This window comes from Pteropus medius, unplaced genomic scaffold (genome assembly GCF_902729225.1).
Source record: "Pteropus medius unplaced genomic scaffold, Ma_sr-lr_union100, whole genome shotgun sequence".
NCBI classification, from domain to species: Eukaryota; Metazoa; Chordata; class Mammalia; order Chiroptera; family Pteropodidae; genus Pteropus; species Pteropus medius.
Genome location: NW_024351729.1, coordinates 25,278,143 through 25,301,404, shown reverse-complemented (window position 1 = coordinate 25,301,404; position 23,262 = coordinate 25,278,143). Strand labels below are relative to the sequence as shown.

The window sequence follows — 23,262 nt, the reverse complement described above, 5'->3', positions numbered from 1 at the left end:
TCTATCTAATAGATAGATCAAGAGATAGATCTAGATCTCTTGATCTATCTAGTAGTCAATCAATTGATCTATCCATCCATCTACCCTTCCATTTATATAATTTAATTCTAATTTAAAATCAATAGTAACTGTTTTGGATTCCAGGACTATCATTGTTTCTTATTTTTAGACACTGCCCCAATTTTATTTTATAATGTTATGTACTTGTACAACAGAAAAGCAAAAACACACACAAAAATAAGAAATATATTTTGTTCAAGAAACTCTCCTCAGGATTGAATTTACGACTGGGTGGTGAAAAGGAGGGCTTGAGTTTGAGTTGAATTGGCAACATAGTCTTTAAATGTTGGCACTTGTGGTGACCTATTGACGGGGTGATTTTTTATTAAAATTAATGGCTGGCGTGAGTGGGAGGAGGAATAGGACTATCTTCTGATTGCATGCAGGAGGGTCCTTAATTTATTCAGATCTGCTAAGCATCTGGACATGTTTTCAGACCCTTACCCCCCACTCTAGTTCCTCTGAACAGACTTTCCTAACTCTGAAAGACTTCTTACCAGAGTCTTTGGGAGAGAGGAGTGCCCTGAGGTCAACCCACTGACTCTGAAATCACTTATGGTATTATTGTGTTATAACTTCTCTGCTAGGAAGGAAAGTTGACACTCTTTTCTTCCGTTCTTTTCTCTCCCCCTCTCCCTTACTCTTTCCTACCTAGGACTTCCTTATTCATTTCCCTCCAGTTCTGCCAGATTGTTCCTGAAAAGGCAATGTGCAGAGGCAAGGCAGTTGTCCAATAATTCATGTCGAAACCTGCTACTGAAGAAATTCTTGATACTTTTTTTCTTGTGTTGGATGCCTGACATATTCACATTGGCACCAAACAAAGTGATCTAATAGTGAATTGCTCAAAACTATATTTCATTTTGCCTAGATACATATCAGTAGGCATCAAAGAAGATAAGAATTTGCCTCCAAGCAAACATATTCAAAGTTCTTCCTCACGGAAACCGAAGTGAATGTTGGCATGAGGAAGAGGCCAAGTACACTTAATTTCTTTTAGGCTGTTGCCCGATTTTGTTAAGCTCAGCCTTCTTGTTTAGGCCGTGAGGTATTTGGGAGCACAGAATTTATTTATTTTCAACGCTACCTTAATCACTGATCCTAGGGCACAGGCACGTGTCTGGGGCCAAGAGGAATAGTGGACTTTGGCCTACATTTTGGATTTTTAAGGGAATTAGATATGAATATCCCTTTTTAAGTGTATACATATATACTGGCTGATTATGGGCAGAATCTTCAGAAAAGGAAGCAGATGGGAGATTGGACAATGCTCTTCTTTCACAAATTCGAGAATGTCTACAGACATCTTCAAAGTTTCGGTAGTCATTTTTCTCTCTCAGTCATAGGATAGAGCGAACATTTTTTTCATGCTATTCCTTTATGCCTGGTGGGGTTGGATAACACGAAGGGGAAAGGATGCTGAGGATACATCGTGGGTTAGGAACTGTTCTGTGCTTTACAGTCTATCTTCTTTTCTTAAAACCAGCTTCTGAAGCAGATGTTTTAAAGAAGATTTTGCTAGTGAAAACACTGGTTCATAGGGTTAGGTATCTTGCCCCAAATGGGAGAGGAAGTGACCAAGTGGGTATTTGGAGTAAACTGGCCTGTCTCCATCACTGGAGGTCTTCCCACCATGATGTACAGCTCTTTTTGCCCAAACTTCTTGTATTACCAATTATGGGTTCAATGGCGACTATTAGGCACAAAGAGAAGAAAACACAATCTCAGAGAGCAGCTCTATCTAAGGACGGTGAAAAGTCATTGATATCATCCACTCAGTCATCTCTGCTGGTTTGCCAGTTCCCCCCTGGGGCCCTCTGATGGGATATGACACCAATCTAAAGCCAACCTCTGGACCTGAGACTCATACCTTTGCAGGTCAAAGGGGAGAAATCACACTCTCTTCTTTATTATTCTTTCCCCCCCAGCATCTAGCGAAGTACTAGCACAGTAGGTATCCCATGAATGATTTCACATGATGACCTCGATGTTGCTCATTCCTTTGGCAGTGAGAATTAAGCTCAGCCTTCTCTGTTGCCTCCAGGAAAAGAGTTTCCTCTTTCATTTATGCTCAGTATGATTACCTCTTCCTATCTTCCAACAAGCAGTAATTGACCCCGTTAAGATTGGGATTTTCAAAACAAGCTTCTCGTGCTGCCCCTTTACTTCCTTATGGAACCCAATCGAAAATGAAAAGCAAAGAACAATCTTGAAATGCCATATGGGAGGTGTCAGTTAAAGCAGTTATGTATTAATTGGATCTCTATATTAAAGATCACAGGCTCAGGGAATCTATGGCTCTCTTATTTAGTAAATAATGTATCTTGGTTTTTTAGCCTCAAGAGGCTATTTAATCTTTCTATTGCTTCAGGGCACAGCTGGATTATCTTGTATATATACCAACACTTTCCTTTGCTTCTGTGGAAAGAGCACTAGAGTAGGAGTTAGGTGATTTGAGATTTACTTTCCAGGGTTAAGCTCTGTATATTATTCTTCATATTTGCGTCTTGGCACTGAGGATGGTATCAGCCACATCTTAGGTATCCAAAACATGTTTGTTGAAAAATGAGTGATTTGGGGCAACTCCACTTGTTCTCTCCCCATTTCAGCTGTACAATGGATTGGACTAGGGTTTCTTCCGATGACCTGCCATTTTGTAAATGCTTTACTCTAGTAGTTCTGGTCTCTTCGTCATTTATCTTCTTACCTCCTTATGTACTTTTTGGCACAAAAAGTGTAGTATTTAACTTTTTTCTTAAATCTGCCTTTCTTCTATTTTTTGAACATTCTCTTGTCATGCTAGTCCTGGCAAAGTGTAGTTGCGGATGAAGCTGTTTAGGTTTTGTGTGTTTGGGGGTAGTCTAGTTTTAATAAGGGCGGCAAAAGCATTCTTTTGTTTTCTATCCCCTGAAAGGGTTTCTGCGTAACTCGTTACCTTTTTTATATAGTGAGCCTTGGTTTATCTGTTGGCTTTAAAATGACCGATGCACGTTATAGCAAAAATGTTCCATAGTGGAAAATAAAGTTGAAGGTTCTTTGTCTTGGTCGATTGTGTTGCGAGTCTAATAGTGTCTTATTGAAAGCTCTGTAAATATAGCTAAGATTTAGGTTTCATAGCCAGAATTCTTTCTTAGTAACTGTACGTAACACAATTTTCACAAACGCCAACCACCACAGAAAGTGTCAGTCACCTTTTATGGTCATGTTTTTTACAACTGATTTACAGGGTTGACTGTGACATCTGAGTCCCGGCACTGTAGACCAGGAAGAAAAGAATGTGACAATCTTGGCCACGGTCTTTCTTCCAACCCACATCAATCTTACGCCTTAAATGACGATGTCAATATGATTTTGTATTTGACCTATATGATCTTATATTTGGGTGGCCTCTCTGCGTTCTTCTGGATCAGGTGTGTTAGATTACTCTTCAGAAATCATTTTTCCTCATCTTTAAGATGGGGATGACAGCACCCCTCCAAACAGGGTTTTGGTAAAGATGAAAGGAAATATACTTAAAGGAAGCAGGAAGTGGGGGCTGGCTACGGTAAGCTGCCAGCGAATCAGTGATAGCAGCTTTTCTTACATTGCTGTTACTGTTATTAAGTTTGCCTAGAATGTTGAAGGAACCATCACAAGAAGGGCTTTGAGAGATCCATGTTCTGCCTCTGGTTAGCCAGTTTACATAGAAATTTTTTCAGAGATAAGTTGTAATACATGGCAGTGGATGAACCACAGTTGCACCAGAAAATATGGTTTTAATTCAGATGCAGTAACAAAAACATAAGCTAAATCTCCTCATAAAGCAAGCCTTTTGTGATATGGCTTTTCTTTCCGTATTAAAGAAGTATTTTTCCAAAAGAGGAAGGTGAGTATATTTGAAAAAGTGAAGTGGTCGGGCACAATTATTTCTTAAACTACTTAATTTTTTTTGTACTGATACTGATAGCCCTGAGAAAATTATCGGTATTTAGCTCAGAATGAGAGCATTCCTAATAGCCTACAGTTCTGAATAAATGTAGTATAAATAGAAGAAAGGTACATAATTGTTACATAGAACATGGTTTTCTGTTCTGTTTCTTAGGCTTTTTTCATTCATAATATCTTAGAAATTCATATTTAATTGTGAGAGATTAAAAATGCCTATTGTTCTTTCAAACTGTTTGCAGTTTTGATTTTTTCCCCTAACTCAATTCCACTGAATATCTATGAGTTGTCACATTTTTAGTAAGTAATAACTGTGTCAAGCTGTGCCGACAAAATGTCCCAACATAACTGTTAATAAGCATTGTCATTTTAAGAATGAAACAGTTTAGCTAATGATTTATCCCTTATAATGCAGCACTTGGGGCAGCTGTATGATTTGTCTCTTTAGCAAGTCAAGTAATTTCTTTAACAAAATGTTAAGCACAGATGGGCCATAAGCTGTCAGTTAACTATTATTGTGTCTGCATCTGCTTGCTTTCAATGCACTGTTTTATGTATTCAGTCAGTTACTTAGCTGCAGCTCTGTGAAAAGCCGAACCTACTCTGATTGGCAAATAAAATGTTCATTTGTCTCTTCTTCCTATTGTTTTGTTTTGGTAACACATGTCAGCAGCTCAATTACCCAGTTCATTAACAGCTCCCAAAGGACATGATGGCCAGCCCGTGATAAGAGGGGCAATTGTGGCACATATGGTCAATAATAGCCTCTCTCTTGGTAATTGTAAATAAAAGTCACTTGGCCCTGTTCCTTTCACGAGAACTACTGTTTTCCTGTTCCCTTCAGTGTGCAAATTACCTTCCTTTTTGCCCCGTGCAATCCAATCCCAGTAAATAGAGCCTAGCTTACTTCTTTTAGCGACATGGACACTTTTCCTCTTAATTGTAATTATGACTGACTTTTAAGCTCTTGAGGGGGGAAAGTTCTTATCATGGGAGACTATTCTTAGAAAGCTGTTAGCTGATTAATTAGTTAACTAATCAGTTTTCCTAATTGAATAGCAACACATTTTCTTGGGGCTTTCGTCTCTTTTTCTCTCTGCGATGCTCTGGTGGCGGTTACCATGGAGTTTAAAAAAGCCGTTTAAAAAAATTCGCACATAGAAATGATTTGCAGGGGTGGGGGAAGGAAGCTTACTTGCCGGGAGAGATTCGAGTTGTGGAAGGAATTCTTGTTTCACACGTAAGTCTCAAAATAAAGGGCCAAAGCTGCCGCTGGGGTAATTTGAGTGGGTGGGTGTCAGGGCTCCTAAGCCGGTAGCTAAAGTTCCTCCTGCGCCTTTCAAGCTTTGGGAGGTGATGCTGAAACATAGTTGGGGTGGGATTTTGTGGCTCCCTTCAGCAAGATGTCGCTTGTGTCAGGGGACGGGAAAGGACACAAGCCTGTTTTTACTTTAACGTGTCAGCGAATACAGCTACTAGAAATGGTCACTAGCAGGGCTGCCAAGAATGAAGAGAAATAAGCTTCACCTCGCCCCACTCCTCGCTTCGTTGTTACAAAGGAGGGCTTTTAAGTGACCAACAGTGGGGTAGCGGCCGTTGGAAGAGAACTCCATCCACAGAAAGGTCTCTCACCGTAAGGCAGGTAGAAATCCAGCTCGCAGTTGAGGTTCAGTTCCTGGAACCTTAGGCTACAGCGGTCTTTGGGGGTCGCACAACACAGCGCCTCGCGGGCAGCTCGGAGTGTTCTGCCAGTCAGCCCTTATCTTAAATAAACACCAATGTTCCAAGTGGTTCATTTAAAAATAAGCCCTGGGTGAGGGGGCGGGCCTCCCCGGACTGGCCCCCGCGGCCGGCCATATCCATACTCAATCTGTACTCTCCTCCCAGGGCGCAGGCACTCGGGGAGTTGTTGAGTGTCAGGGTTTATTTGTGCTATTTTGATTAGCACCAACCTGGCAGGAGCTTATTTTCCTTCTAATGACCCCGTGCTGTGAGAAGGCGGCTTCCGAGGGAAGGACTTGGGTCAGGGGGGAGGAGAAGAGCCTTTCGCTTCTCCAGCCCCCAAATGGGGACCGCTGGGCAGGGACAGAGTAGGTAAATGGCTGGCGGGTCTTCATTAGATTGGATGTTCTTTAAAGCACCTTTCTGTGCGGAGAGAAAGCCCAGAATATCCTTGTCATGCATTGTCCTAACTTTCTTTTTCTTTTCTTTTTTTATTTTGCCAAAGATTCTTGAACTTTCACCTTTGCTTGAGAAGGTGTAGAGGCAATATAAGCAGAACAAGACCCTCTGTCCCGCAAAAGACCACTGCTTCGTTATAAATAAACCATCTTTCCCAGTTTATCAACTAAGAAAACAAAAAATTGTTTTTTTTTTTTATTTGAGGTAAAATCAAATCCTAGTTCAGGGTTAGGAATTCTGGGTTGTTCAATTCAGTACTTGATAGATTGTTGTGTGGCATACATTCTTGAGCTACCTTACGATTTTGTTGTAAATCTTGTCTTTCCCTCCCTTTTCCACAGTGTATCTCTTTTCTGTCCTTAACATATATATATACAATATTAAAACAGAAACAAACAAACAAACAAAACAATGTCTCCAGTTACTTCTTAGCTTGTGAACTAACGTGGAAGAGAAGCTTCCAGGTGCTGAAGTCTCTCAACCGGATTGGATTAACCCCTACTGTGCATCCATTTCAACCTCCCCCCAACCCAGGGGAAAAAAAACACCCTCCCTTTTCTCATCCACTCCGGCTTTCTTTGTGTCTGCTGCTGCCTGCCAGGCAGGTGTCAGAGCTCTGAATGAGGGTAAATGCCCCGTTGATGGATTCCACAGATGGAGCGTGGAAATTGGTAGAATAGGCCTCAGCCACAGGCCATTTCTCGGGATCCAACAAAAGCCTCCAAATAAGTCAACAAAAATCCCAAAGATCACAAAGGGAAAATGTCATTTGTCATTTACTCCGGGTCTGTGAGGGAATATCAGTCTTGCTTCACTCCTCCTGGCTTTCACCCGAGTAAACACGAGAGAGGTCATTCACATCTCTCTCAGTGTAAAAGGGCTACTTCAGATCAGAGAACGGTTAGTTGTCCCATTGTCCCCTTCATGTTGAACGGTGAAACTCACAAACACAGGAGACATTCTGCAATTAGCCTCGTAGGTGCACCAAACTTTGAGGTGACCTGTTAGAGACCTTATGGAATATACCTATGAAGTACCTTTGAACTGAGACACAGGATGAGATGACCTCATGGACTTTTATTTTTATCTTTTATTATTTATTTATTTTAAATCATCGAAATCCAGCTTTGAGTACAAACGCTGACGGGGCTAGCATGGAAAGATTAGTGTAGACCGAAAGACCATTTGATTTGGTCCGAGGCCATCTTAGAGTAAATGACCAGCAACTAAGGAAGTTCAGCCTCAATACCCGCGGAGAGAGATCCCCCACCTCCTCTCCCGTCTGTAAAACGCTTTGTATTATATCTGGGGCAACCACAGAGTTTAAATGGTTGTCATGTTTTGATTCTTTAATTATTCAAATGAAAGGTCTTGCTGAGAAGAAAGTCAATGTGCCAAATTCATGCTTGTGAATTATTTTGTTTCTCCATTTTTTGCCTGTCTCCTATCTCTGAATTATATTCGTCTGGAAATCAATAATTATAGAATTCCACGTGACTAAATCCCTATACAATTGAGGTAAAATCTCGTGTATAATGGCGTTCGCTAGGATGAAATATTTCCTGAGGCTACAGGAGAGGTCAGAAGGGGTTAACGGACAAAGACATACTGTCTAATTCTGTAATTCCTTCTTTAATTAGACTTCATGGTTGGTCCACTGGTGGTGATACTTCTGCCTTCTCCTCCCAGTTTGATTTGTTTCCGAAGGAAGAATTTGTAATCCTGTGGGGGTATGATTGTTGCCTATGCCTGATCCCCCACCCCCTTTTTTTTTTCACTGACAGTGTTCATTTTTTCAAGGTTATTCTTGGAAGTTAATGTGAAGTCATTGGGATAACTAAAGCTGCAGTTCCCAAGGCTGAAAATTAGCACAAGATAGAAAAAGAAGAAATGAATTTGCTTATAAAGCAGAGTAGAAACACTCAGGCACATGGTGAGATGTAATATTCCCTGTGGGTTTCTGTTGAATAACTTGTGAATAATCAACAGATTTCAAGTGATTTATTCCTGCACTCTTATTTAAAAATAACTTGAAATATGAATGTAAATACCCTAAATAAATATTGACTGCTTTGTATGATACAGTAATGGTGGGTATATGTCATTATAAATTAATTAAAACCCATAAAACTGTCCAAACAAAAAGAGGGAATTCTAATGTAAACTAAGGACTTGAATTAATAATAATGCATAAATATCAGTTTATCAAGGGTAATAAAAGTACCACGCTAACGCAAGATGTTGATAATAAGGGAGAGAATGGGTGAAGGAAGAAGAGAGGAGGTAGATTCAAACTCAATTTTCTGCTCAATATTTTAAATTTAAAACTGCTGTAAAAATAAATTGTATTAATTTTAAGAAGAATTTGAGGTTCTTTACAGCTCTTGATATCTTTTCACTAAAATGTCTTTAGTACCCAAAATAGAAGACTTTAATAAAGATATAAAATGAGCGATCAGGTCAACTGTTTGTGAATAATAATATGTTCTAGATTGACTTTGGATTTTAGGGCCAAGGGTCTGTGATGATTCTTATACTTGCTAATGGTCAGACTATTTTAACTTCTTAAATCCATTCGCTATCTTGGCAAATGGAATCTGCTTAGTGCTTTATTGTTGCTTAATAATTATACCTTGAATTTATAGAGTTCAATACATGTTCATTGAATTGAATTGAATTAGAAAAATTGTTTGATTTGGTATATAATACTGATCGAACTGTCGTATTTTTGTAAATTTCATTTTAGTCTAGAAAGTTTTTGAAAATTTGGGACAAATGAGATCAAGGGTGGCAATATACATTGGTATTCCCATTTTGTGTTGTTTCTGGTATTTCTCTTCAAAAAGATTGTGTGTGTGTGTGCGTGTGTAGGAGAGATTTAAAATCAAGCACCTATTTAGGACACAAGGCTGGAAGAGAAAAAGAAAGTTTGTTCTTTGAAGTCCCATAGACCAGGATCAAACCCTAGCTTCCCTAACTGTGTGACCTGAACAATTTTTCTGAGTCTCAGTTTCTTTTCTGTAGAATGAGGTAAGTATTTACTTCACAGAGTTTTCGTGCAGTTACCTGGGGAAGGAAGAGAAATTCTCATCCTCGTGGTAAGGTCTGCTCCAGGTTCATTGGCAACATTGAGTTAAACTAATGTATAAGTCAGAGAATAGATTGCGAAGAGGTTTTGGTAATTGAGACAAAACTTTCAAAGTCTGATAAGAATATGGATTGGAATAAAATGTGAGAATTGTTATGGAATTTAAAGCAATAAAATGTCAACTTAAAAGAGCATGTATTATGAATTTTCTTATGAGAGTAATTCTGGAATTTGAAATTGGATTAATATCTCTATTAATGAATAATAAAGCAAATTTTGTGAAGGCATGTGTAGAATATGACTGAGCAACTTAAATGTAATTGAAAATTTCCCCTTAATATTAAGGCTGGGCAGTAGAAGTGGTCCAAAGAGGTTATACTGCTGAGGAGATTATATTTAATTTAGTTGCTTTATCCTGGCAATTTATTGCTCATTTAGATAACTGTCTTGCTAACGCTGCTTGCAGTTTCCAAGTCATAGCATTAGATATTCTGTACAGAAAAATATATAATTTCCTTTTGTTGAGCTGTCTAAAAAAATGTTGTTTTTACTTTGGTGTACTATTTACTAAGATTAAATACTTTGTGTCTATTATCTAATTTGTTCTAGTATTTTGAGTAACACTGAATATGTAAAACAGGTGAACTTCAACAAAATGATTCCCTTTGTGCTATTACAATGGGATTTAAGTTTCAGATTTGTTTTTGGTAAAAACTGAATGATTCAGATTCAGGGCATTGTCAATCATGTCCTGTGTAAATAATGAATTTTATTCCTATTGAGTGATTTAAGAAATAGTATTTCCATCTTTAGAAATAGCTAGTATTCCTTAGCTGGTAGATTAATCTTGGGTTGCTGACTTAACATATTTTAAAGCCCACATCCTTTTGAGGTTTGCAGATGGGAAAAAGTTAGAATTAACTTGCAAGATTGTGGCTTCATATTGCCAAAAATGATCAGTCTTTAATCACCAGTTTTTGGTAGTACTTTGTCTTCCCTCCCCCACCCCCCGCCCCAATCACAATCTTCTTGGAAAAAATTTGATAATTATTTCCCAGAAAAATGCAGTTATACTTGCAAGAAATTCCAAATAATTTTAGAGGATTCACAGGCCGCCCCCTGCAAAGTTCATTAAAATAGATGGGAGACTCCTGAGAGGAGAATTTCCATTTAAGAATATAAAATAGTGGCAGAACGATCAGTGTTAGTTCAAAACTTAAGTTTTACCTGGCACTTTCATTTATTTAACATGTATTTATTGAGCACCTACTATGTTCTGAGGCTTCCAGCAGTGAAGAAGGAAGGGAACAAGCCTTGAGCTCACAGAGTTTATATTCTGGGAGATGCTGATTGTTAGAGAGAAACACAGTGGTCTTGACCCTCAGAATTAGCTCTCGCTGGTACTTGTAAATCTAAGCAACCCTTTTTCTTCAGGAACCAGAGATGATTTTGATTAATTGACCTGACAGTGCATGGCACATCATATTTACTTGGAAGGATTTAATAACCCCGGAGATTCCCAAAGGAATCATGAAAATTTCCACATACTATTATCCTAATGGGATCACAGTAAGAGAAAGTGCAAGCAATGATTTAAGTTTCTCACAGGCAGAGGAAGTTTTTGGTTAGTCCTTAAACGCTGTTGAGTTTTTCACCTAATTTCACATTAGAAAGAAAAGCCAGGGCAAGAGAGACCAGAAGCATGGGAGGAAAACATTATATGGAAATGTATCATCCTCTTAGGGAAATAAATAGTTTGTTCCTTGGGGCACATATCATTTTTAATTTAAAATATGTGGGGAAGTGATTATTATTTTTTTAATAAATCATGGCAGGAAATATTTTCTGTACTTGGGAATTCTGAGTGGGAACAGAATAGTTAAATTGGAATATTCTGTAACGGTGGTTCTCAAAATATTTCTGAGATCAGTAAAATCTTCATTAATCACCTGGGAACATGTTAGAAATGCAAATTCTCAGAGCACACCCCAGACTTACGGATCAGACATTGGGAAAGGGGACAGCAATCCGTGTTTTAACAAGCTTTTCAGGTGACTGTCATGCTTCAAAAGTTTGACAAATGCTGCTGTCCAATTAGGAACAAACCATTGCTCTTTTAATTTGGCTCGCATTTATCACACACATGTACACGTGAGAGTTATAGGTAGGTTTTGAAATTTATAACGCAATGCATGACACATTTCTTGTCATGTTAAGACTCCTTTAAGATATTCCTCTACTTCAAGAAAGTCTATTTTCTTTAAGTTAATATGAAAATATCCTAAAAGTTAATCCCATAATGTTCTACAACAATTAATTTATATCAAATTAGACTATTTTATATTAAATTAGATAACATAGTTGAGAAACCAAGCATAATGGCTAACATACAGTAGATGCCTTGTATATCATAGTTCCCTTTTGCTTTTATGCACAAGTATTTGTTTTTTTAAAATTTGTCATATATTTCGTCTCTTGATTTCAAGTGTTTGCATATGAATAACAGGTAAAGTATTAAAATGTTAGAAAACTGAACATTGTGTTTATGGGTTATTTTGGATGTGCACTCTTTGGGGCAGCTTATCATTTATGCTGAAGTAGAACGAAAGTTTAAATTTCTGTAAGGCAGAGTTAAGTTTGAGCGGAAGAGGCAATTAGTAGCATAGGAGATACTGCGTTTTCACGTTGCCTCTAGCGCCACCTGCATTTCCCAGGACCCACCGATCTGAGGGCACAAATGATAACCTTCACGTAGACATTAATAATCCACAGTTTTCTGGCTTTCCTTCCTCACTTGCTGAGCGCACACTTCAGCCCCTTCCCCAGAGGGTCCCCCAGCTACTTGGGGGAGTTTTCCGATCACATTTGGACGTGCTCTCAAGAGCGAGGCTGCTCGGGTTCCTGTGCTGTGCTGCTTAGAGTCTGCAGCCTGATGACCTCCTGACAGCCCTCTGCCCCTGCCCCAACGTCCAGGACCTCTGGGAGAGGGCTGCTGTGCTGCCCAGAGCCCTGTGTCTGGTGCACCCTCAAACTGCAGAACCCTCTATAGGACAACAGAGGCTCTATCATGGCCACAGCGCACAGACACCATATTGGATTCTGTGAATTTCTCTCCAGCTTCCCAGCTCCTCCTCCTTTCCTAGGTACCTACACACAGATTTAGTAGGTCTCCTTCCCTAGTGCTTATCAATACAGGCAAATTCATGCTCTGGTGGGGAGGGGGCCACAGTGGGTCTGGCTCTAGGGACCGAGCTGTGCTGTTGCCTCCAGCCCCACACTCAGAAGGGCCCTGTGCTTGGATTTATGCTCTCTTATTGCCATTTCGAAGTTTTCGAACACGGGGTCCCGCATTTATTTTCGTTTTGTGCTGTATTCCTCGAATGAGGCGGCAGTCCTGGGAAGCTGCCCACCCATTCAGCAGAACCCCAGACTCTGAAATTCAGTTTGGGGGCAATTTATTAGACTATGCCTGCTTCTTCCTGAGTCTCTTCTTGAGATTTGCACTTACAGTATCCGAACTCTGAGATACTAGATTTAAACATGATTTTTTTTATAGGAGCAGTAGAGTCTATAAATTTATAGAAATCTGCAATAGTTTACTATTATTATCTTTTTAGATCTAAGTGCATTTTGAAATATTTATTTAAAAGCCACTTTCGTTAACAGATTTCCTTGGGTAAAAATTGGTGAAAGTTTATCAAGAACCAAATTAAGTGTGTTTCATTCATTAAACATGAATTGAATTACCCATTAAATGCTAAAGATGAGGGTCCTAAAATTGGAATAAGACCTGTCCCTGTTTTCTAGGAGCTCATCATGGGCCTGGAATGACAGATGCAGAGAGTGATTACTTCTGTCTGGAGGGCTGGAGATAGGGTAGGGGAAGGGATTAAATACTGTTTAATGATATAAGACCGCGAGCGGGGGCTTGGTGTCCATAGAAGTCACTGGGATGCACCAGTGATTCAAACTAGACTCTGTCCGAATCCTTGTGGCTTGGTCATACTTGTTTTTGATTCACAGTTTGTCACTGTTTCCTCCTGTGCCCTTAGCCTCAGCACCCCAGTCGGACGAAGGCTCTGACATTGACTCTGAACCGGATTTGCCCCTGAAGAGGAAACAGCGCAGGAGCCGAACCACGTTCACAGCAGAACAGCTTGAAGAGCTGGAACGCGCTTTCGAGAGAACCCACTACCCGGATATCTACACCAGGGAGGAGCTGGCACAGAGGGCGAAGCTCACGGAGGCCCGAGTACAGGTACTGCCCTCCGCGCCCCCACGCCCTGCTTCCTTTCAACCTGGAAGGAAAACCGAAAGGGTCTTCTCGTTTACCGTATATGCTGAACCAAGAAAATAGGTATATTAGGCATGGCACTTCTTCGTGCATTGTAGTCTCTAGTATTATAAAGTTCCTTCCTTTGTCTCTAATGCCTTTTTCCTATTTCGCCTTTCATGATAATATCATGACCTCTGTTTTCTTTTTATTTTCATTTGCCTGGTTCGACCTCCTCTGAATCCATCTCTTTCATTTTCGGGATGTCTATTGTATACAGCAGTATTTTACTTGCTAACCAGTCAGAAATTTCTTTTTTTCTTAATAGGTTGGGAAGTCCAGTTAAATTTGTTGACGTGATGGCTATGTTTGGCATTTGATACAAGTATTTGATAAGTGTCAATTCTAAACCGTGATCTATGGAATTTGCTTTTTTTGTATTCTCAGTTCTTTTTGTATTTATGAAAATGTGCATTCTTATTTTAGAATTTGGTTATTATTACTAGGAGAATATGATTATATCAGATAAAACACAGAGAAGCCTGTTAATTCATGTTATTCAATCATCATTTCAAGAATCCTAATGATGTAACAGCCACTATATGGACATTGAGGTGAAACGCAGATAATAGCAAGCCAATCTTGAGTGGTTCCTCTGTGCCAGGCATTGTTCCAAGTGCTTTACATGAATTAGCCCATTTACTTGTCATTAAAACCCTAGGTAGGCATTAATTACTACCACCAATTTATTTTTCAGACTATTTAAATAACTACCTAAAGTGAAATCGCTCATAAATTAGAGAGGTAATTGGATTCCATACACTTCCTCTCTATGGCCTTTCAATTATGAAATGTGAATAAGGTAAAATCCCTTCCTTTAAGAATTTTATTGTCTAGGAGCCTTTCAAATAACTATTGTTCTAAAAACAGTTTGAAATACCTTTTGAACTCTTTGAAGTACAGATGACAATTGAACAATGTGAGGGTTAGTAGTTTTGACCCCTGCACAGTCTAATATTCATACATAAATCTTGACTCCAGAAAAACTTAGCTCTAGGTATCCATGGGGGATTGGTTCCAGGCCCTGCCTCCTCCAAGGATACCAAAATTTGAGGATGCTCAAGTCCCCTATACAAAATGGTATAGATCAATGCATATAGTTGACCCTTCGCATCTGCAGGCTCCCAACTACAGGCTGAAAATGCTATAGATATTTACTGAAAAACATCTGCGTGTAAGTGGACCCACACAGTTCAAAATTGTGTTGTTTAGGAGTCAGTGGCACTGTGAACCCTCTGGAAAAGGCTATTTTGGTATAATATCTTTCTATTGAGTGATAGAATAATGTTTTTATCATAAATAATGACTGTCCTCCTCAAGGTAGTAAAGCATTGTTTGAAAGATTACAAATGTCTTAGGATATCCTGGAACTCCTTACTGCCCCAGAAGTCATGTTATTTTATCTGGAAATGTTGTGTTATTTCAAGATACTCGACTTTCATAGTCAAAATGAAGGTGGGGACTCAGCAGTGAACTGGTCAGTTGATATGTTCTCTAGAGTGATCAACACTTTTTCATATGTAGCTAATTACCTCTCCAATTATATAATTTTCAGAAATAACCTCTTCCAGGCTGCAGAGCCTCGTCAGAGGAGTTGTCTTTTTCAAATTGACTTTCCATATGATCATCACAGTGCTAGGAAAATCAAGGAACGCTGAGATGAATTAACACAAGTCTCTCAAGGAGCTACAATCTGATAGGGGTAATAAAGTAAACATACAAATAATTTAAAAACAAAGCAGAAGTGATAAGTTCCATGAGAAAGAGACTAAGCGAGTACATGTGGAGAAGAGAAAAGGACGAGGTCTTGTTGGAGTAAACAAGAGAGGCTCACGAAGAAGGCAGATTTAAGATGGACTTTTGAGGCTACATAGATATTCATTGGACAGGGCAGGTGGGGAGAGTATATTAATAAGGGGGAATAATATGAGCAAAAGCACAGAGAGTTGGAAGAACCTCAGTTACATACTAGATGACCTTTCATTTTCACTCATGTCAAGATAACAGTTCAGTTTGGTTGGAGGGTAGGGAGCGGTGGGAGGCAGAAGGAATAGGGCTGAAAAGCAAGGCTGAGGCCATCCTGTGGAAGGCTCGGGTCTCAGGTGCGGATGCTCACACTTGATGTGATAGGCAGGAGAGCTGTGGGCATGAAATAGGTCAGTGGCAGTGGGAATGGAAGAGTAAAGAGAGTGGCGAAAGATGTTCAGAGGTGGAACGTAGGCAGCTGATTGTGTAAGCTGGAGGTGGGTGGAAGGGTGAGTGAAGGGAAAGTCACAAAATCACTGAGGTTTGTAGTGTAGATGTTTACTGTGGGTACTATTTGATCCCTCGTCCTGTTACATTGTAGTACAGAGTTCCCTCCCAGAAATGACCACCTCTAAGCACAATCATGTTTTCATATATATATATATATATATATACACACACACACATACACATATATATGTATAATATATATATTATACACATTATAATATATATACACATTATAATATATATAATATATATACATATATATTATACACATTATTACATAATGTATAGTATATATATTATAATATTCTATATAACAAAGTTACAATTAGCATACATATCAAATCTCTTTTGTCTTTATTGTAGTTCTATGATTACCTGGTTTAAATGTGAAGTGAAGTTCATTTACTTCTCCATTCTTTCAGCAAATCTTTAATGAGTGCCCACTGTATTCCAGGATTTGGTCCCTGTACTCACTCCATGGCTGGCCAAGCCCACATTCAGGGTCTGTCGTTAAGCCAGGTTGGATGTCAGCTCTGGAACTCAGAGTCAAAATATGAACATTGATTTTAAATAAATTAAACGAAGAGAGTGATCGAAAACTGAAAAGAGTGTTCAGTGTTGCTGTGTCTCATTCTTGCCTTTGCCAAAGATGAAGATGGGGACAGAACGAATTCCAAGCCCGTGCAGCTTGTGCCGTGCCTAGCATGCACTCTGGCTCAATGAATGTCAAAGGAGAATAAGAATGGCCCATTAACTTCCGGAGGACATGGGATCAGACCAATAAAGAGTGGTTCATATTTTTCTATACAGCGACCTCCTCTCCAAGCAGGCCCCTCATTAACCTAACAGCTGTCCTAATGTGGCTTTAACCCGGTGACTCTTTACATTCCTTAATGGCTTCATTAGTTCCCTTGAGACACATCATGTCCTGCACCACTGCTATGATCTACAGCCTAACAAATTCCCTACAACACCCAGCATATGGATCTTTTACTGAACCCAGCAGGAAAAAGAAGGGAGTAGTTAATCACTGATTAAAATGCCAGAACAAAATCCTTTGGTTTTGAGAAGGATCTGGGAAAGCAGTAGCAAAGTCAACTCAGTTTGAGTGATAGCCAGAAAGTACGAGTTAGTTTAATTTGGGGCGCCTGGGAAAACCAAACACCAAATCAAAAAAGCAAAAAACAAAAAAACAAAAACCCAAACACATTCTATTCCATTTTTTTCCCCCCCTGAGGAAAGATATCTCCAAGCTCTTCTGGAGAGAGATGAGACTAAAACTATAATACCTTAGGCCTTTGTCAATATTTCATAAAAAATTTGTTTGGACAGTAGCTACGTTGTGTTTATCATAACCAAATCTGAATACATAGTCTAAGAATTGTTGTACACCAGAGACTAATAATTTGCCTAATTTACTTCCTTGGTAGCTTTTATTTTGCAAATAATAGCAAGCATTACAGTTTTGTGTGGAAGATGACTTGCAAATATTGATGATGTGCAAAAGTTTTGGTAAATATTTCATCAGAGAACTCCAAGTATCATTCTCTTTTATCAGCAAGATAATGGGACCCAGGGAAGGAAGATGCTTATAGAAATAGCATTTAATTAGGAGTCAGAAGATGTGGGTTGTGTCTCAGCTTGCCCAAAGCATTTTGTTGAGCAAGTCGCTTAATTCTGCCGTAATTGTTGTAATCCTGATGAGCCTGAGGGCTCAGTTTTGAAATTTGGGTGGGTTAAGATAAGATGATCTTAGTCTGGGTCTGTGGACAATCATGCAACTTCAGGAGACTTGAGATTTGTACATGAATCTTGTGCCTTTGCGCGCGCGCGCACGCGCGCGCGCGTGTGTGTGTGTGTGTGTGTGTACACAAGACATTTTCTGAGAAGAAGGCCTCTGGCTCTTATCATAGTCTCAAATACCACCTCCCCTTGTCCTGTCCCCCAGTTAAAAACTACTAGGATGCATGATCTCAGGACCCTGCTAGCCTCAGTAATTTGGGATCCTCAGGGAAGCCCGATGGTGATTTAAAGCCATCGAACAGATACACATAATTCAGAAGCTAAGGTAGGTATGGAATAGTTGACCCTGAATTCCATAGCGAAGCAGAAAGATGGTCATTCTGCAATTCGCTGCAGGACCTTGCTCTCGGAAGGTGCAGAGATGCAGGTGGGTATGCTTACGTGTGTGCCCGTGGCCCTCTGACACCGCTGGGAGGGATGGCGTTTCTCCTCATCAACCAGGCTTACCCTCTCCCCAACTTGTGTGCTACAAGTGGCTGCAGTGACAGCAGGGCTGGGACTGTGTGATCTGAAAAGAGAGAGGGCAGAATGAATGAGAAGGTCCGGGGAACCAGCAGCTTGTCCTGAAATCACCTCCTTGGAAAGTACTGTATTTGGCATTGTAGCCTTAGCACCAAATCTAGTGTTTAATCAGGCATTTATAATCTTGTTATGAATTCAGTTTTTAAGGATTAAGTACTACATTTTTTCCCTATTTTTTTGGACTGCATTTCAAATAACCTATCTGGAATAATGTAGGTTAGATTGCCTTCGAGGACCACACCCGAAATGTGAACCGGTAACTTATGGACAGACAAAATTAAGCTTACACCATGGCTCAATTAGTGCTAATCCATGAAACTTGGAAGCAAATTTGACCTATGTCTCCCTTCAAGCCAAACTCACTTTCAATTATTTGAGGTGTTATTTGGGCACTTTCCTGTTTGCTCATGGGCGCAAAAGGCTTTGGCTGTAGGCCATAGAGCTAAGAAAACAAAGCAAGGCTTTAATTCTTGAATTTCTCAGACAGAGGTGGCAATGTGACATTTTAACTTAATAGCGGACATTTATTGAACACTTAATATTATCTCTTAGGTATTCTTTTAAAGGCTCTGATTGCACTGTATCATTTAATTGTCACAATATGGTGAAATAGTTTTTTATTTTTCCCATTCAGCAGATTAGAAAACAGAGTCCCACAGAGATTAAGCAAATGATTCAAGGTCATAGAGCTAGTAAGGGGTGGGGAGAGCTGTGATTCAACCTTTGCCTGGTTTGTGTTATACCTATGAGAATAAAAAGAATGACTGCATCTTTTAAAGTACTGTTTTCCCCATCTTATATTCTTGAGAGTGTGAACAAGCTGGTTACTTATTTTGTACATGAAGAGAAAAATTTATTAAAACCTTATTCTTCTTTTGTGATTCTATGATGTTATGGGGATCTATCAGTCAATTTAAATTTTGCTTCGAAAAATCGTTGGACATTGTATTACTCCAGAAATAGGCCTAAAGATTATTTACAAAAGGCACGAATATAGCTTTGTGGAAGAACTCTGTAGAGAGACATACAAGTAGAGAGATCCAGGGGGCAGATGGGAACAAACCAGGCTGCAGTTCATCGAATAAAGTAAAAATTTCAGGTGAATGTCTTTCAGTTAGAAAAGGGTTGAAAACTATCCCAGGAACATGTGCTTGGCTAGTTCAGGGGTTTAAAATGCAGATTATTTGAGGGAAGATTAAAAAAAAAATAGAAGAAATGTCTTTTATGAGTTTCAAAGTATAAAGAAGGAAAAGACCACTTCCTAATTTGCAACTTCAATATATTTTTCCTTTAATGTTTCTTCTGGCAGATTCAACTGGTTCTAGGAAATGCAAGTTCGCAGTGGCAAGATGATAAACATTTTGGTTAAATGGCCAGAGACAGGCAGGCCCTGGTTCTTTAGGAATTTTAAATGTTTAACTTCCTTCCTTTGACAAACTCTTGAAACCCCCCTTTAAAGGTTCATTTTTTTAGTAAAGATTTGCTTCCCAACTATTTCTCTCCATCTTTTATTGTATTGTATTAAACCTAATTCCTGGTAGGTTTACTCAATGTCTCCAATATATTTTTTTGTATTATTTTGGAAACATATAAACAAATCCCTGGAAATCTTAACCCCCTGGTCTTTTGGATTTGATCATTTGAAGGTATTTGTAGAAAATTAAGATGTTTCTTCTAATTTATTATTTGAGGAAAGACATTTTTGATTAAAAAATTGGGTTAGGGAAGAGTTAGAATGAACTCGAATTAAAAGTAGGTTGGAATTGATGTCGTGATCAGGAATAGCCACCTACAGGATAAGTCAAACTTGGTCTCCTTATCTAAAGGTTACAGAAGGAAGTTGGCATAGGGAGGCTGGCAGTGTACTCTGGTAATGACGGAAGTGCGAGCTTCTGAGTTCTTTCATCAAAGATCTCACCAGGTACAATTGAAAACAGTATGCCTGAATGAGTGAAGTCACATTGGAACTTTTGGAAATTCCACTCTTCTCCCAGCCTAGAACGTCAAGCCGGAGATGCACTGCCCATAGGTTGGTCTAGACAGGTGTGGGGGACCACTTCACCTGAGCCGGGTGGCCTCGTTAATCTGAAAGTTTTATAATGTAAAATATGCCCACAGTGTGTGGGATAGTACAGTACATTCAGGCATGAATACAGCTCTCATGTCTGGCCCTCGGCCTCCTTGGGCTAACATAGCTCGTTCCAAGCAGTCCTCTGAAAACAGTTTTCTTTCCCTGATGCCTCTGGGAATCACTGGAACAGATGCTTAGAATTGCAGCGAGAAAACAATTGATGCAGACCTCAAATTGAGTGCTGTTCGTGGTTCTATTATCTCAGGTGGCAATTTATTAAGTTAAGTAAAACTCTAATTCAATTATGTATCAACATGGGAAAATATTGATTTACTTTCTTTTCCTGTTGGAAACTTAAGGAATATTAAATGTTATTATTTTGAGGATGTGCACACAGCTTTCCTTACCAGTACCTTGCAACCTGCCTAGAGAAGACCGAACTCTTTTTTTCAGACAAATACTTGGGCGAATAGCAAAAGTTTAAGCAGATACCTTGGCAGAATATTTGTTAAATTGGGTTTTCTTGCTCCAGGAGGGAGAAATTTCACTCTCCATTTTTTTTTTTTTTAAATTTCACGACTTCAAAAATTACAAATAAGTTCGATAGTTGTTAATTTTGTTTTGTGAGGAAATAAGCTTTAAAATGAGGTGCAACTCTGTCTCCACTCTAAACTTTTCCTGATTCTCTGCATTTCTAAACATGAGCATCTACGTTAGTGAGCAATTATTTTGATTTCTTTGAAGACTTTGTAAATTCTATGAGGACAAGGTTGTAAGTTACTTAAGTGCAGAGACTTTACCTTATTCTAAGTTCTACACTTAAACTCTGCAGGTATAAGAGTTGGGCAAGATCATGGGGCCCGTTAAACACCTTATACTGTAATTTTTCAATGTTTTAGATGTTTGGTTACATTTCTTGCTCTCATTATTGCCATTTCTCTCTAGCCACTCACACGAAATACTGGGGCATTAAGTTCCTTGAAGGCATTTTATTATATTACATCAAGTTTTTCTGAATGTACCTGTTTAACATCGTGCCTGGCATAGAGTGTTGCAAGTGCTTAAAGCTGTTGTTGAAAGAAATAGAAAATGCTTTCATTTCTTGAAATACCTCTTTGCATTTATTTCCACTAATATCAGTACAATGTCTCACACTTTGAAAGGGATGGTAAAAGGGCTCCATTTATCTTCCCGGTCAATTTAAATGACCGTGCAGGAGCTATGGCCATAATGATCATAGAAATACAGAGACAGACTGATAAGAATATGAAATACAAGGGTTACTGTAATAGGCAAGGCCAGATTAAGTCATATGTCCCGTGGGAGTCAGAGGCTCATGGATCTTCCCTAGAATACATGAAGGTGGGGGGGCGTTGATGTCGTGATAGTGGGGAGTTCCTTGTTCTTCCCACCCCTGCTCAGCCATCCCTGCCCATGGCCATCCCTGGGTTAGTGGCGGCTCTGCAAGACCATGAAGGCCTTCGAAGCCCCTCTGTGACCCCTGACATTTAACTCTCCCTTCTCTGCTGACAATACAACACAGAGGGTAGAGAGCTCTTGCTTCTATTTGCCCTGTCAGTAAGGGACCTTTAATCTGTTTTAGCATGAAAAATTCATTAAGAATGTACTATTATTTCATCAGTGAAATCCTCAAATTTTAAATTAAATCCATAGGTCTGGTTTAGCAACCGCCGTGCAAGATGGAGGAAGCAAGCTGGGGCCAATCAACTGATGGCTTTCAACCATCTCATTCCGGGGGGCTTCCCTCCCACTGCCATGCCGACCCTGCCAACATACCAGCTGTCGGAGACCTCTTACCAGCCCACGGCTATTCCCCAAGGTATGGAGGGGGGGAGCCAAGGGTTAAAATATAACTCCCCACTGCTTTTCCTGCTGCTAATTTCATGCCATGCTGACGTTGTTGCTGTTTCTGTGTTAGTTACATTCCATCAGGTTGTCCTGAATGTCCCAGTCACATTTCAGAAACATAGTTTGTTCTGGGACACACCTGAATCTCTCTAGATAAACTGCATCGTAATATAACACTATTTCGGTATTTTAAAACAAAACAAAACAAAACAATAGAACAAAATAACCTTTCTAAATAAATATGCGATTTGCTTCTTTTTTTGTTAAAATTTTACCTCTACGTTTGTTCTCCAGTCTGCCAGTGACTGAAATTCTATGATGGTTACTGACTGTGGTGGTTATGGGGTGGGGCGGGGGAGGGGGGGGAAGATTTGATAAAATCAGAATTTGTTAGCACATAGAGGTGAATGAGAGAACCGATAAGATAAAATCATTTTGGATTATGAAAGATAGCATTTCAAGCATTCGAACTATACGATTGCACCAATACTTAAGTGATGCGAAAGTATATTTGCTAAAGAAATTTGAGACTTGCAAGCTCTTACATTGGTTAATTCTCATGTTGATTACTAACAGTCACTACCAGAATAGGTTTGTTAGCATCGTTAATGTGATGTCTGAATTCCTAGTCTGCGCGAGTGTGCCATGAAAGTATATAAATAAGTTATGTACTTGCACATATGTGCAGACAAGTGGCTATATTGGTTGTGACTGGTTCTATACGTGCACGTTAAGAAACACAGTTGGATGTTAACATTTGGGCTGACCAGTAGATACTACCGATGGCTTGGTGACCATGAACTTTGGAACTGCTGGCCTACAAAGGAACTTTATGGCTAACCATTTTCTTCATTGTAGCCGTGTCAGATCCCAGCAGCACCGTCCACAGACCTCAGCCGCTTCCTCCGAGCACTGTACACCAAAGCACAATTCCTTCAAACCCAGACAGCAGCTCTGCCTACTGTCTCCCCAGCACCAGGCATGGATTTTCCAGCTATACAGACAGCTTTGTGCCTCCGTCCGGGCCCTCCAACCCCATGAACCCCGCCATTGGCAATGGCCTTTCACCTCAGGTCAGTCCCGTGTTTCCAGACAGACGATTTGCTGTGTACCAGAACCAAATAGTCAATTCCCTGAGGCGGTCGTATAATGAAT

At 39.6% G+C, this 23,262-nt stretch overlaps 1 protein-coding gene across 5 annotated transcripts in view; it reads left to right on the top strand.

The window, feature by feature from the left end:
* The window catches only part of PAX3 (paired box 3), an 88,933-nt gene that overhangs the window by 46,974 nt on the left and 18,697 nt on the right, over positions 1-23,262 (top strand). For all 5 annotated transcript variants that reach the window (XM_039844900.1, XM_039844897.1, XM_039844899.1 and 2 more), the window contains exons 5-7: positions 13,306-13,511; positions 21,913-22,078; positions 22,966-23,180. In XM_039844900.1, the coding sequence (XP_039700834.1) occupies positions 13,306-13,511; positions 21,913-22,078; positions 22,966-23,180 (587 nt within the window). The remainder of the gene's footprint in view (positions 1-13,305; positions 13,512-21,912; positions 22,079-22,965; positions 23,181-23,262) is intronic.